This window comes from Branchiostoma lanceolatum, chromosome 7 (assembly GCF_035083965.1).
Source record: "Branchiostoma lanceolatum isolate klBraLanc5 chromosome 7, klBraLanc5.hap2, whole genome shotgun sequence".
NCBI classification, from domain to species: domain Eukaryota; kingdom Metazoa; phylum Chordata; class Leptocardii; order Amphioxiformes; family Branchiostomatidae; genus Branchiostoma; species Branchiostoma lanceolatum.
This window is the reverse complement of record NC_089728.1, coordinates 21,798,663-21,813,129: the sequence shown is the minus strand read 5'-3', so window position 1 is coordinate 21,813,129 and position 14,467 is coordinate 21,798,663. Positions and strand designations below refer to the sequence as shown.

Sequence of the window (14,467 nt, the reverse complement as noted above, 5' to 3'; positions counted from 1 at the left end):
AAATTGGACTGGACAGGGGGGTAGGGTAAAAACATATGGAATGGACAGGGGGGTTGGGTCAGAAGCTCAGATTTAGACCTCTTCCGCCCCCCATCCACATTTATTTTTTGGAACAGCCCAATATACGCTTTTGGTTGTTTGCTGGATTTAGACCTTCAATTTATTTTGGAAGTTTTGAATATTAGGATTTCTTTGACAAATACTTGTTAGAGCCAAATGATTTGATTGATATCTTAATTTCCCCCATTTTCTGATAGCTTCAAACTGATTTTTATGGATTTCGTTCACGATCAAGTTATGTCCCAAACTGTATGCTTCTGCCAGCTGGAATTTGATATGGCGTAGCTGGATGATGGACTCATTTGATTCTCTCTTTTCAGACACTGTCTAATTCTAAGGCCTTTAAAATGACTCATAGCTCGGATCCTTGCTCGGATGTATTCACTTTATTTAGGTTTGCCTATAGGCATTTTAGTAGCCTGGGTACCAGACACTGTACTACGGTCGCTTATCCCTTCTTGCACGAGGGGTCTGGTATCCAGGCTAGCATTCTGGTTGGATTTTTGTCAAACTTAAAGGGACAAATCATTATTGATCTCGTGCTTTGACCATTCATCCATTTTGCTAACCTCCAAGCAGATGTTTGGTATAGCTTATTCTGTGGTTCTTTTGTGTCCCTTTCTGCATGTCTATAATTTCTACTTGAGATAGACACAGAAAAGTTCCACAGAACAAGCCCATCCAATACATCTGCTTGGAAATTACTAAAGCATACACAGGTATACGAAGTACAGTCAACTCTCCATTTGGGCAGTGTTCCTTCTGACATAACATGTTATAACTGTTTATTCCTAATGTATTGTTTTTTTCTATCATCATGATATATGTATGATTAGTCATTCAGGGTTGCAAGTAAGTGTTATGTGTAGAAAACAACTGTTACAGTTTGTTTCAAGTTTGAATGTTCTATTTCAAGGGGCCGGATCTACTTTGTTCACTCATACTAACAAATACAACCATCCTGTCACACTCACACACTGTTAAAAAATCACAGATGCAAATTTATTCCCAACATTTCCCCTTTATTGTAATCACCCAAAAGCGCAAAATTAATTAGTATCTTTAACATCGCCAGTCTCAGATAACAGTCAGCAGATACAGCAGTGTTGGTGTTCAACTGTTTCAGTCTTGATTCTTACAGTAAGTTCCTTGTTATTATTTTCAGGACTGGAGCAAAGTGCATTTGGTTCATTACGCAAATCTTTAGCTTATTTCCTTTACATGATCTTAAACATAACCACTTCTTTCTAGTCAGTTCATTGCTTCCTCACTAAAACATACAAATGATGTGATAATGAATGGCACATTGATTTCGTTGTGTAAGCACAGCTCAAGTTCTTCACATGTCTAGTTCTTCAATACCTCAATTAAACATTCATATAACATGATATTACCAATCTGCTGATAACTTTGATGTGCAATAGAAACTCTTTTACATACGAAGGCAATGTAATCTAGTCTCCAAGCAGACCTACGGGTTGTCTCAAAGCCAACCTTGGGTTGGCTATGAGACTTGGGTTGGCTATAAAAACTCCTTCTGCCTGTTGGATACGGTCTTTGCCAACCCGTAGGTCTGTTTGGAGACTAAATGTAATCCTCTTTCTGCAAACTGCACTGCCATACATGTACAGGTGTTTCATGAGATCTTAGTTTGAATTCCATAGAGGTGTAAACTCATCGGTGCTAGGCAGTGATCAAAGTATATAAGTGAGGCATTAAGATTGTGCCAATGGTTCTTTTACATTGTTAAGACTTTCAACTGCTGATCATGAGACTTGGGGTCTAACTTTCACTTAAGTTACCTATGGATATATACTTGGCAAAAGCAAAAGCAAAAAAAATAAATAAATCCTAACATGGGTCACAATGATGAACATCAACACATTTCATGCATAGATAGTTTTACACATGTTGTCAGACAGATGTGGTGGACTAACATTCTGTCTACTAAAGTGGCTGTGGTCTTAAAGCCACAAGGTCAAACATAGATGCATTGTATCTATCATCTCCAAATAGATGTATGACTCTGTCCTTTTTTTACACATTTAGGCATTCCGTATACTTTTCTAGTATTGTGGGCTTTCCCCTGTTTACTTTCACCTTGTGAGAGGAACAGGGAAGATAGCATACCGCTAGAAAGATGTAGGGAATACCAAAAAAGACAAGCAAAAGAGGCTGAGTTATACATCTGCTTGGATATTACATAAGAGGAACATCATGTTGTTATCAGTGTGATGTCATCATTGTTGCTCAGCCAATCAGTTTTCAACTGCAACTTTAAGACTCTGGCTGAAGGTCTTATTGCCAAAGGTTGTGGTCAAGTTTTTGAAAGATGCTCTGTTTGCTAAGATGCACTATTTCAGTCAGAAGAACCAGCATGTTTTAAGGCAAGCATGTTTTAAGGCAAGCAAAAGTATTGTGACCCGTGCAGTATCCAACATTATGACTGAGCAGCCCCTAAGTTACATACATTTAACGTAACACTTAACAATTGTTCTATTAACACAATGTATACCTCTAAGACAGAATCACCATGTCTTAAGACTTGTTGCCTCCCAAATATTTAGGAAAAGTCAATCCGATTGTTGCCTGTTTTTCACCAAGTAAACTTAGTATGATTCTGTTATCAAAGGGACACTGTGTGCCTGTATCTAAATACTAATAATAAGAAATAAAACTACTAAGATTTTAGTGGTACATCGTCTACCCCTATAACAAAATCACCATTCAAAGACTTAATATCTTCTTAGTATTCAAGAAAAATAATTCCGAGTGTTGCCAGTTTGTTTTTCACCAAGTAACATTGGTATGATTTTGTCATCAGAGGGACATTGTGTACCTGTATCTAAATAAGTAATGATAAGAAATAAAACTATACGGATTCTATTGGCATATCGTCTACCCCTATAACAGAAGAACCATTCCTAGATTTGATATCTTCCTAAAATTCAAGAAAACTCAATCCGGTTGTTGCCAGTTTTTCACCAAGTAAACCTGATATGGTTCTGTCATCAGAGGGACATTGTATACCTGTATCTAAATACCAATAATAAGAAATAAAACTATGCAGATTCTAGTGGTACATCGTCTACCCCTGTGAAAGAAGGACCATTCCTAGATTTGATATCTTCCTAGAATTCAAGAAAACTCAATCCGAGTGTTGCCAGTTTTTCACCAAGTAAACTTGATTATGCTTCTGTCATCAGAGGGACATTGTGTACCTGTGTCCACAAAGCAATAAAACTATGATCAGAGTGACTGAAATAAGGTGTTACAGAAGTAGAATTTGCAGATGCTTAGGCTTACAAGAAGGAGCTGTATGGCTGTCGATGAATCCTCTACAAAGCATGTGCAGTCAACTCCGAGGTCAACCTGAAAATGTATGAGATAACAGTAAAATATAATATAATATGAAATAAAATAAAATATAGGTAGATGTCGTTGACCAATCAGAAGGCTCCATTTGCGGGTCTGTAATTTTCATACAGACCCGCAAAAGCGGGTCTGTAAACTTCGTATGGACCTTCGGGTCTGTAAACTTCGTACGGACCCGCTTTTGCGTTCGAATGTTCGGCAGTAGCGCAACCGGAACGCTCGAAATGCATTCTAAACATTCTATAGAACCCCGTGTGATGCGGAACACCCGTAGCGAACGTTTTTTGCGGCCCAGGTATGACACAAAATCGAATACTGCACACAGTAACGTTACTACTAACTACTAGCATGATATGGGCAATGGCTATATGATAATAACGTTAATGACCCGCTTTACTTCGGTCTATACGGTGTGATAAGGCATGGTCGTTCCTATAACCACCTCATAAAGTGCCTCGGTCGCTTCGCGACCTCGATACTTTATATATGGAATTGACGGCTAATAGTAAAAAGAGATAGAATCAATGAAACATGAATGCACTCTGTCATGTTTATTCAAACAAACTGAAAAATTGTAATGATTCCCAGAGACGTACTTTTTAATATAAGATAACCGGAGAGACACACTGCACAATGCCTTTATTAGAAGTCGGTCATGGCCTGACCTAGTCTCTGCACGAAAGCTACACCTTTTATGGCATCATTTTCGTATTAAAATTTTGTATTAAAAAAGGTACCTTAAATATGTCAACGATGCTGACATTATAGCATGAAAAAAATAATTTCGGAAAAACGAAATGAAATAAACGATGTCCATTAATCTCTTTATATAACTTTACAATTTCCGTATCAAAATATTGTATTAAAAAGTATACCTTTCATAAACAATCGTGAATACGCACACGATGTTGTGATAGGGACGTTAACTCAATATGTATACTGATGCCATGCAGTATAATATTGTATGTACAACTGACGTACGTGACACTGTTTGTTATATATATAGAATATAACACGGGGTATTCCGTATCACCCGAGGTACCAGCCCGACCGCGAGTAGGATCGCCCGACGGCCGTAGACCGGAAGGCGATCCGACCCACGGGAGGGCTGGGACCGAGGGTGATGCGGAATACACCGTGTTGAATTTTATTTATGTCATACCCACCCGTGAAAACACACATTTCGATGCGGAATGCGCCAAAAGTTGAGGGAGTTTTGTGTCCTCGAACACAAAACTGTAACAATGATCGATTCCAACCTCCGAATTCGGTATTCGAATTTTCGGCGGCGGCGCAACCGGCGCGGTCGAAATGCATTCGAAATATTCTATGGAAGCCCGTGTGATACAACTCTAGAACCCATGTGATACGGATAGTTATCACACGGTCCGGAACACCCGTATCAGGCCCAGCATGACATAAGGGACATTATACGGTCCGCAAGCCTAGATTTCCCGGTTATTTCTTGCAAGAAAAAGGCTCGACAGCGCGCCAACCGGTTACAAAACCAAGCTTTATCGCATTAAAACATTAAATGCCATTTGTCTACATTTAAGAACTAACCATCAACATCCAGATCGAGTTGTGGAACCGACGAGTTGTCCCAATCCGAGGTATCAGTGGATAACCGGCAGGCGCCAGTGGGACAGGAAAAACGAGAGTGCTGTCCAGTAAAAGCGTTGTAGACGTCAATCTGGAATGAAGGATGTTTATCATCTACGTGTCAACAACCTCGAAATGAGTTTCAAAGTAAATTGACATGCGTGACTGAATATATATCGTACTTCATATTATCATAACTTACCCAATCTAGTTGGAGGCCGTCGTCCCCTGAAATAGTAAGTCGAAGCCGCGAAGGATCACGCAAGTTGGCAGCGGCAAAGTCTCGGCTGTACTCCGTCCTTTGATCATGTCGGAAAATGCAACCATGGATTTATAAGTAGAATAAGACGTTACTTTGTAGCATAGCAGATGTGACTTAAACAAGGACAGTTTAACATGAATCTGTAAAACGTGAAAGTAAAAATGTGAAGGGACGCAGTGCATAGTGTATGCGCAGTGTTGGTAAGCTATTGCGTTAACACATAGTTTCAAGCAATCATCAGAATCTAATCAAACTCTAGGCGGCTGGAGTTTGATAAGAATAGTCTTTACCTAGAGTAACTGTACAAACACTACAGCCATGTAGTTATGTATATCATTGTACTCACGCAGCTGCTGTGAGTCCTGACACTGTCGTTGTTGCAAGGACGTTCTCGGAAAGGTCAGAGAAGATTTCTACTGTCAATTCATCGTTGCTCCCAGAATACCTAGCAGCATCTGTTTTAATCTTCAGTCGGTGAACAGCTGTTTGATGAAACAATATAGTTGTTATTACGTCGCTTGTTACCCAACACATCATTATCATGGCATCATCTCCGCGTCGAAATTTTGTTCAGGTTTAAAAAAGGTACTTTAAATTCGTCTACCATGCAGCCATTATAGAATGAACCAACGTCATTTCGGAAGAACGAAAAGGTCACTGATTATTAATGATGTCCATTAGTCTCTTTATAGAACTTTACAATTTCCGTATCAAAATATTGTATTAAGAAGTGTACGTTAAACAATCGTGAACACGCACACGATGCTGTGATAGCAACGTTAACGATATTGCAACGTTATCGTCCTATGTCCTAAGATTGAGGGAGAGGGGTACATATGGTAAATCAAGAGAGGGTATCAAAGATGAAGAGGGAAGAAAGGGAGGAAGAGATATTCCGATTACCGACCTTCCTTCCTGTAGTCGACACATCCCGGACAGGTACAGTGAGCTGGCGAACTGCCGCACCACTTGTGTGGGGAACAGCATGGGACATGTCCGGCGGGGTTGCATATAGCGGGGTTACCGTTTCCTGCGGTGTAGCCCTGCCCGCAACGATAATCTTTCCTGAAGGCCTTGAAGGCTGGAAGATAAGAGAGTTATAAACAAAATAGCGCGCTATAAAATGTACTAGGAATGTATGAAGAAGATTGAGGGAGAGGGGTACAATGTTAGATAAGAAAACAGGTAGGATGGAAAGATAAAGCCAATGAAAACATGTTATGCTATCATTGTACAATAGTACTAAGTATAATATATAGTATAATGTGTCGGAAATTAAATGACATGATGATAGAAACTGTGATTATATGCATATATTCATGTGTTATGTTATTCATTTGCCAGTGGATACAAAGAGACGTTTTGACCCTCTCTTTGGATATCAAAAAGATTGAATGGTTCTAAATCATTTCATTTATAAAGAGAGAAGATTAATTCCGCTCTCATATAAATGAAATGACATATGAATAAAGAAATAAACATCACCACAATTTTCATTATCACGATTTTCTTAAACAAATATATGTGGTTGAAAAATCATGCACCTGTACATCAATCCATGCATAAACATATAAGGATAAACGAGCACAGTATTTCATTCGTTCATTCGTTCATCAACGTGCAGTACTTACATTGCGGGTGCACCAGGTACATTTTCTTTCCGGCAGGCCAGCAGTGTCCGCACCATCCACCACATCGGCCAGAGGCAACCTGAATAACAACAAAAGTTGGAGCAAACATCATCATTATAGTGAAGATTCCATCAACCAGACCTTCAACCTCATTCCAAGAGTGTGAAATTTTACAAATTGCTCAGATTGTATGCATATGCAAGATAGTTATGTTATGAATTATGTTGTCGTTAGGGACTTTCTACAAGCCGGTCAATGCACGTCTAAAAGACAACAATGTTTGGTATTGTATTCACATACAGGAAAACGACGCATTGGAATCGGCAGGAAAAAGTTTACCATGATTGTAATATTGGTTACATCAAGGAGGTTTCCTCCTTGGTTACATTAAATTATAGTGATTGCATGCAACGTACAAATATGTTACAAATAGGGCAGACATTGTTTGCTAATCAATACAACGGAAATGGATATCAAATGGACTCAAATGACTGTGTATCTCTGTTATATTGTATCTGACCCTTAGCTTACCTCTTCCCTCATGACCTCAATGAAAAGCGGCCTGCGTGCCGATTTGAGCTTATCATGAATTAACAAAGGTTAAAAAAAAATACTGAACAGCTATAACAAATATGCAAACGTATGAAAAAGTAAACTATTTATTGAAAGTGACATTTCAAAATGATCTGGGACATGTGTAGCCTGAGTACCAGCTTCCGTAGTGACCGCTGGCTCAAAAAATATTCGTTTGCCAACCACGGATACGCGCAGGGCCAGACTCCGGAGTTAGCAAGCGAATATTTTTTGAGCCAGCGGTCACTACGGAGGCTGGTACTCAGGCTAGGACATGTGAGTTAGCTTAACTGCCTTCTCGAATTATACCGTGGATAAGTGACAAACCTTCCTATCCTTGGAGATGGACATGTCATAGATGGTCAGCCATTCCGGCCAGCGCTCCTCCATGACCCATTGGACCTCAGGGGCCAGCGCGAGTTCCGTCCCAGTCAGATCCACCTTGAACGTTCCCTTCGCACATCCCTTTTCCCACGAGTAGCAGTCGCCAGCGTGGCCGTAATCAACTTCATTGGGCCCTGTGTAAAGACGGAAAAACATAAGTTCTTTCTTGGTAAAAGTTGAACAGGTCTACTCTCAAGAGCACTACAATTAGTACACGTGATTAGTACAACTTAGAAGTTGACTTTAAAAATTATGTTAATTAGCAGGATACCGTAGAAACTTCTGCACCATTGAATATGATTCTCAAGATACTTCCTCTATTTGACTTAAAGACGTATGTACATGTAGTATTGTTGATGTAAGGGAGGTGGTAATACCCTTGGTTCTTTAGAGATCCCGCATAGAGGTATTTTTACGACTTTGCCATCGATGGGTCTTCAACAGGAAGCACAACATACAGTTTACTTTCCAACTCGACAGACAGTTTTGTTGTATGCAAACCAAATATTTACCTACCAGTGGTTTGTGCAAAAGTCTGGTCATCTCTAATGACCTCGACCCTGGAACTCTCGAACTTGATTCTGAGCTTGCTGAATTTCGTGGTCCCGGCACGTCCATATGGATTCTATAGTCAATAGATATTCAAAAAATTATACAAGCTTCCGATAAACTAACTCACAGAAAACATGAGTTCGAAGATCCATGTTTTGGGAAGGTGTCTGTTCTGTTACATCTCATTGATGTTCACACGACTAAGGTTTACCGAAATCACATGAGTTGCTCTTGTGCAAGTCCTATCCTTTCGCTTGAAACCATTTCGTAAGTTATGGAAGTGCCATCCACTTGTTTGGCTTGCAAACATAGGTCATAAACATCCAAAGACGGACACACAGACAGACACAGACGCACTACAAAACAATATAATTCCTTATACTTGTTTGTAACTTGTATGATAGCTAATTGAGTAAATAAAGTATCCAAAGTATCCTTCACAAAGGTAGTAATGAAGTTATGAGGCTTATCACAGGGTTAAGGGCATGGACATATCACATGCTAAGATACAATTTAGTGAATCTTCAAACATTACAGCGGTGAGTAGCTTTATCTTTCTAGTACGTGTTTGTTGCTTACCTGTAATGCGCCGGTACATCGCCATCCCTGAGCTAGTCGATCAGAAAAGACAATGGCGTAGTTCTCATCAGGACCGTTTGGTAGGGTCAGGAACTCTTTCGGGTTCCCCGATGCCATGTCGTGGCAATAGACGCGGAGGGCTACATCCTTGCTCGTTGCAAAAGGGTAGAGTGTGTACTCGCCATCTTCGTCCGCTTGGTTTAGGGACTTCTCTTCAGAACACGATGTTGCCTTGTGGCCTGAAACGAATTTATACGAATATGAGATGTTGTGGGTCAAAGGAAATCTTAATTGACCAATCCTCGTAAATTAAAGGATATCTAAAGAAGGATAGCATTAGAAATTGCATGCTATAATAAATCATTCAGTTAAGAAATGTGGATGTGCTGGAAACATGATGATAGAAATTGTGATCATATGCATATATTCATGTGTTGTTATTGATTTTGCCAGTGGATACAACGAGACGTTTGGACCCTCTTTTTGAATATCAAAAAGATTGAATGGTTCTAAATAATTTCATTTATAGAAAGAGAAGATTGCGTCCCCTCTCATATGAGTGAAATAACACATGAACAAATAAAGAAATATCACCACAATTTCCATTATACGTTCAACAAAATGAGACACTACAGCATCAGCTACACTAAGGTCCAGAACAGCTTTTTCTCTCCTGCAAAAAAAAAAAGACGTCACTATGCCATCAGGTGTTCAAAGGTCCTAGACAGCTTTCTCTCCTGTAACAAGGCTTTGAGACATCATTGAACTACACTTAGGGCATTTTGGAGAGAAAAAAAGAACACTTCATTAAGGGTTCTTTTAATGTTGTAGTTTACTTTTGTATTCATTTTGAAGTTAAGGGAGATTTAAGGACCTTCATGAACGTTACCTGTCAACATCCGGGGAATGTTGTCTTTCAGCATATCCACTTCTGCCGGGTCTTGGCTGCTTTCATCTAATACAGTACACATATAAGGACTATGAGGCTTGATATAATCAAAATAATGTCACAAGTTCAGTTTATGTTGTGCACATTTCCATATTTGCAGTCAGCTTTCCTGTCACACTAGTTACACTCTTTAGCAATCATTTCTTAAGTGATTGGTCTGTGAGGATGCTTGGGAAGAAATATTGATGACGTCACCCGGTGTGATGGACAGGTAACATAAGAGTCTACTTCTTTTTTGTGTTCTTAAGTCATGTGGGAGCACAGTCCAATTCTCAACCTGCAGTCATTCCCACGGGAACAAACATAGAACATGTCAAACATATCATTGCGAAATGGGTTCCTGCAGCAAAAGTAGTCTTTACACCATCAGCTGCCCTTAAGTTCAAAGCAGATTCTTCTCTTGTACCAAAGCATCTTAAACCACATGCCTGGACGAACTGCTTTCTCAGCTTCACACTAACATGAAACACATTGGGCTATCCCAACAAGAAGGGGTTTTTACCTGAACCACAATTGGTACCTTTTATAAACAGATTTTAATTCCCCATACTAAGTGAGATCTAATGGGCATTGAGTCTTTGAAGCTGACTCTGCTAATTGGGCAGATAATGCTGAGTAAACTCATGAACGTTACCTTCCAGTAGCTGGAAAAGGCTGTTCTCCAGCATGTCCACTTCTGTCTGCTTCTCACTGGTGTCATCTAATGTATGAGTGCAAAATACAATGGATGACATATTGTCCTCTATTACATAGGATCCTAGAAAGATGGTAACCCGTTGTTATTGGCAACTCGTGAAGAGCTGCCATATAATGGTAAGAATAAACATGGATAGAACCAAGAATTCACTGCTACCCAAAAAAAGTTTCTAAAGCCATTCAGCACAGAATATGATAGATTTAAACAATTGTAGATCCAAACCCATTCATACCATGAAGAGGACGTCTGTAGCGTGCGTAGTCCAGTGGTTAGCGATCCTGCCTCTGGAACTAGAAGCCCCGGGTTCAATACCGGCTGTGTCGCTCACCCGACGTGCGCGCTACCGTTAATGATCGCAGTCCTTGGGACGGGACGTTAAGCCGTGGCCCACTGTTCATTGTGCTTGTCGAAAAGAGCTAGGGGAATTTCCCCGGTACAGTGAACCTGTAAATACTTAACATAGCGTCTGTCTTCTCTGTCACGACCAGTGGAAGAGTAGCTCATCTGTTCATTGAGTTCATTTGAGCTAAAACTGGTTCGAGATCCCTTTCTCTTTCCTTTTATTTTGCATCATGACAAACGGGTTCGTACATATCATTGTTCAAACTAATTATATTTTGAGATGAACAATAGTACCCCTTAAAATATAGCTGTTATACTTAATGGAGTAAACCTAATATTTTAGTGCTACGTTTCACAAGTTGGCACACTCGTCTTGATTTTGGTGTGAGAAGACAATGAGTTGTATATATCTCTGAGTTAGCTGGATTTGAACGAAAGCAACACAATCCAATGCTGCATAACAATTACCTATTGTGAAGCCACCTGGACAGTCCCAGAGACCATTGGAGTCACGAGCAATCTCAGAATCAGGAAGGCAATCAACATGATAGCAGGAACGGTCTGGTCCTTGGCAGTAACAGTTGTCATGCTCAGGCGTGCCCCACTCTTCTCCCACCTGTGAGGAAACGTGACTTCAGCATCCGAATGCAATCTGGCACTTTTAAGTAACCACTAGCAGCGATTATCTCTGGATAGTCTTGATGATGTAGCAAGGCAATGTACTACATGAACAAGTTACAAAGCCTATTTCCAAGCTGAAATTACCTAACGCAACAAATTGGCCACTAAAACCTCCTGACAGGTATGGATTTGTAGTACATGTAGTTTGCACCTGATGCATCAGGATTAAAAGATGTTCAAAATGCTTACAAAATGCTGCTTGTAGTCTGCCACTGAAACAAAGCACGGAATCCTCGAGAGTGCAGGCTCAGCACAACGCACATACTTAAAACAATATTCTAACCATAGTCTGTCTGCCATTTTCAACAGACGTAATGCCTTACCTGATGGCCGTCACAGCCTTTCTTCGTGATTAGTCCGTCATCAGCAACTTCCTTTTCTTCTGTAACAGCAGGAGTCTCTGCATCATCCGCTACCCTAAGGTCAAGACTATCTTCTTCTCCTGTAAAAAAGTAAAGGTGTAACATTATGTAAATGTATTTGTAAATGTCATTTTCAATACCAGTATTATAAAACCAATGAAATATAATTTCAAATTCATTAAAAAAACATGATAGTTACCTGTTAGTTTCCGTAGATCCTCAAGGATGTCCTCCACCCTCTCAAAAACGTCTTGTTGCTTCTCCTGGACATCAGCTGTTGTATTTAGAGAAAAAAAATGATTTTCAAAGTTGGATATTCAAGGGTTGTTGCTCAAGTCAAGTTGAGAGACTAGTGCGTCACATTTCAAGCGTCTTGGCTGTTGGCATCCCAGTTATGAAGCTTGTGCTATTTTTTTGTCTCGTTGCCCAGAATGTTTTGATTGATATAATGGTGATGTAATGTTGTTGTGAAATATTGAATTAAAGGAAGTTGCCATATCTCTTTTTAGTGAATTATTTCGTCTTTGGAAAATGTCTGAACTGTCAGTCCCGAAAGCGTCTAGACATATCTGGTAAACTATCAAATCATTATATATTTACAGATATTGAAAGCAACTCTTACAGTGGGTAGTACTCAACACCAGTCTTGAAGGTACCAACAAAAGTGCCTAATAGTCTATCAATTAGTCATAGTTTTGTGATCCACCTATGCCTAGGGCCATTTCTATAACTTGATTCTTTTCGATATTCTAGATTACCAAAGTGATGTTGGTTTCATATAATTTTCCATTGTTGTGTAAACATAAATAAGACTGTCCTTTTCCTTTTCTTGGTCTAATACTAAAGATGCGTAAAGTGTTCAAAACTTGCCTGAACTGGCAGCTGGAAGGAAAAGCGCCCATCCCAGCAAGACGACGACGAGAACCCTCATGATGGGGTGTCTTCTCTCTGAAACAGATAGTAAAATGTTGACAACGATGCCTCTTATGATTGAATTTGATTTGACTATCCATGTCTGTCCAACTCTTTCATCATCAGTGCCCAGGGCATATGAACAAATGTCTATCCCTGTATGAATGTGAATTATTGTTTCCAGTTTGCTTTGAAGCACCGTTGGCCTCCGAAAACATTGTTTAGCATTAATTCCTGTCTTAACAGAATTAAATAAACCTAAGACGTGGTCAGATATGTTTTGCACAAATGTGCAAGAGAGACGTTCAATTATGAATTTTAACCGATGGATATTAACAATTTAAAGATATAACATGCTTTAAAGGCAACAAGGTGTCCAATAACGCTGGTCAAAAATGGTGTGTTTGGGCAAAACACATGGCGAGGTGAAAAGCTGTCACTTTGCAAAATATGTGGTACCGTGGCAGCCCATCGTCAATCTATTTTTGTGCTAAGTGCAAATTGATTTTCTCTCTAAATGAAAAATGAACAACGCAATATGTGTTAACTAGTGGCAGTTGCAGAATCTCTTTTTGCCGCCGATATGGTTCCTTATGTTACAGCGGACCGCGCCTGAGGCGTCACACGTTTGGCTAAATATATCTTTTCTTTTGTACCAACAGGTGCCCGGATGTGCCTTTGGGTTTGATTTTTTTTAACTTAAGACCGACACGAACTTGGGATAGGAGTGGCGGGAAAATTTGACAATGTGATTGGTAGAGACAACTACTTGTCGCTATGAACTTATTCTTGAAGTAAATGCGGGAAGAAGCAGATCCCACGACGTTTTGTGGGACTGACATAAGTGATATACAGTGTCAATCGACCGACATAGGCATTGTCTCTACGCTAGCAACAAGATAAGTAAATGCTTCTTGCAGAAGAGCAACTAACTCGAAAGTGGGCGTAAACGCTGTAACTACAAGCCGGACCGTCCCTGTATTCAGGCTCAGGGACCAACTGGACGAGTAATTATCAATCGTACGACAATAACGTGGTGTGCTTTACCCGGCCGTCACACTAGGTGTGTACTGTTCAGATGCAGTAACCCATGACAAAATGCTATCACCTTTAGATGTCCTTTCGGAACAATGATAATTAAGTCGTAAAACGCTGAAGAAGACGGTCGGGTCATCCCTGTATTCAAGTCTATGACCCCAGATAACGTGTTACTAACAATCGTCTGAAATTTGACATGATTTACCCAAGCTGCACAGGTAGGTGGTTATTGAAGATGAGCCGTAATGTCTGTGTATTGTTGTGATGTAATTACCCTTGACAGATCGCCAAAAGATGATTATCTCATTTTTTCTCACAGACTTAAGAGAAGCCGATATTTTTCACTCTCAGATTAGGGACAACATTCTGCTGTAGTTTTTTTGTAGAACCACGACATTTTGCACATGATACGGTGGTAACTTTTGGAGATACAGTCATATGGCTGAGATATATATTACCAAAACAGTA

General features: G+C 39.8%; 1 protein-coding gene across 2 annotated transcripts in view; it reads right to left on the bottom strand.

Moving 5' to 3' along the window:
* Positions 1 to 1,061: 1,061 nt before the first annotated feature.
* LOC136438156 (uncharacterized) overlaps positions 1,062 to 14,467 on the bottom strand; it is a 30,177-nt gene continuing 16,771 nt past the window's right edge. For both annotated transcript variants that reach the window (XM_066432884.1, XM_066432882.1), the window contains exons 2-16: positions 12,920 to 12,997; positions 12,249 to 12,323; positions 12,011 to 12,129; positions 11,475 to 11,622; positions 10,602 to 10,667; positions 9,908 to 9,973; positions 9,019 to 9,257; positions 8,404 to 8,512; positions 7,831 to 8,021; positions 6,931 to 7,009; positions 6,207 to 6,380; positions 5,646 to 5,781; positions 5,240 to 5,336; positions 4,999 to 5,128; positions 1,062 to 3,432 (exon numbers count right to left, since the gene is read on the bottom strand). In XM_066432884.1, the coding sequence (XP_066288981.1) occupies positions 3,428 to 3,432; positions 4,999 to 5,128; positions 5,240 to 5,336; positions 5,646 to 5,781; positions 6,207 to 6,380; positions 6,931 to 7,009; positions 7,831 to 8,021; positions 8,404 to 8,512; positions 9,019 to 9,257; positions 9,908 to 9,973; positions 10,602 to 10,667; positions 11,475 to 11,622; positions 12,011 to 12,129; positions 12,249 to 12,323; positions 12,920 to 12,980 (1,695 nt within the window). In that variant the 5' untranslated portion in view covers positions 12,981 to 12,997 and the 3' untranslated portion in view covers positions 1,062 to 3,427. The remainder of the gene's footprint in view (positions 3,433 to 4,998; positions 5,129 to 5,239; positions 5,337 to 5,645; positions 5,782 to 6,206; positions 6,381 to 6,930; positions 7,010 to 7,830; positions 8,022 to 8,403; positions 8,513 to 9,018; positions 9,258 to 9,907; positions 9,974 to 10,601; positions 10,668 to 11,474; positions 11,623 to 12,010; positions 12,130 to 12,248; positions 12,324 to 12,919; positions 12,998 to 14,467) is intronic.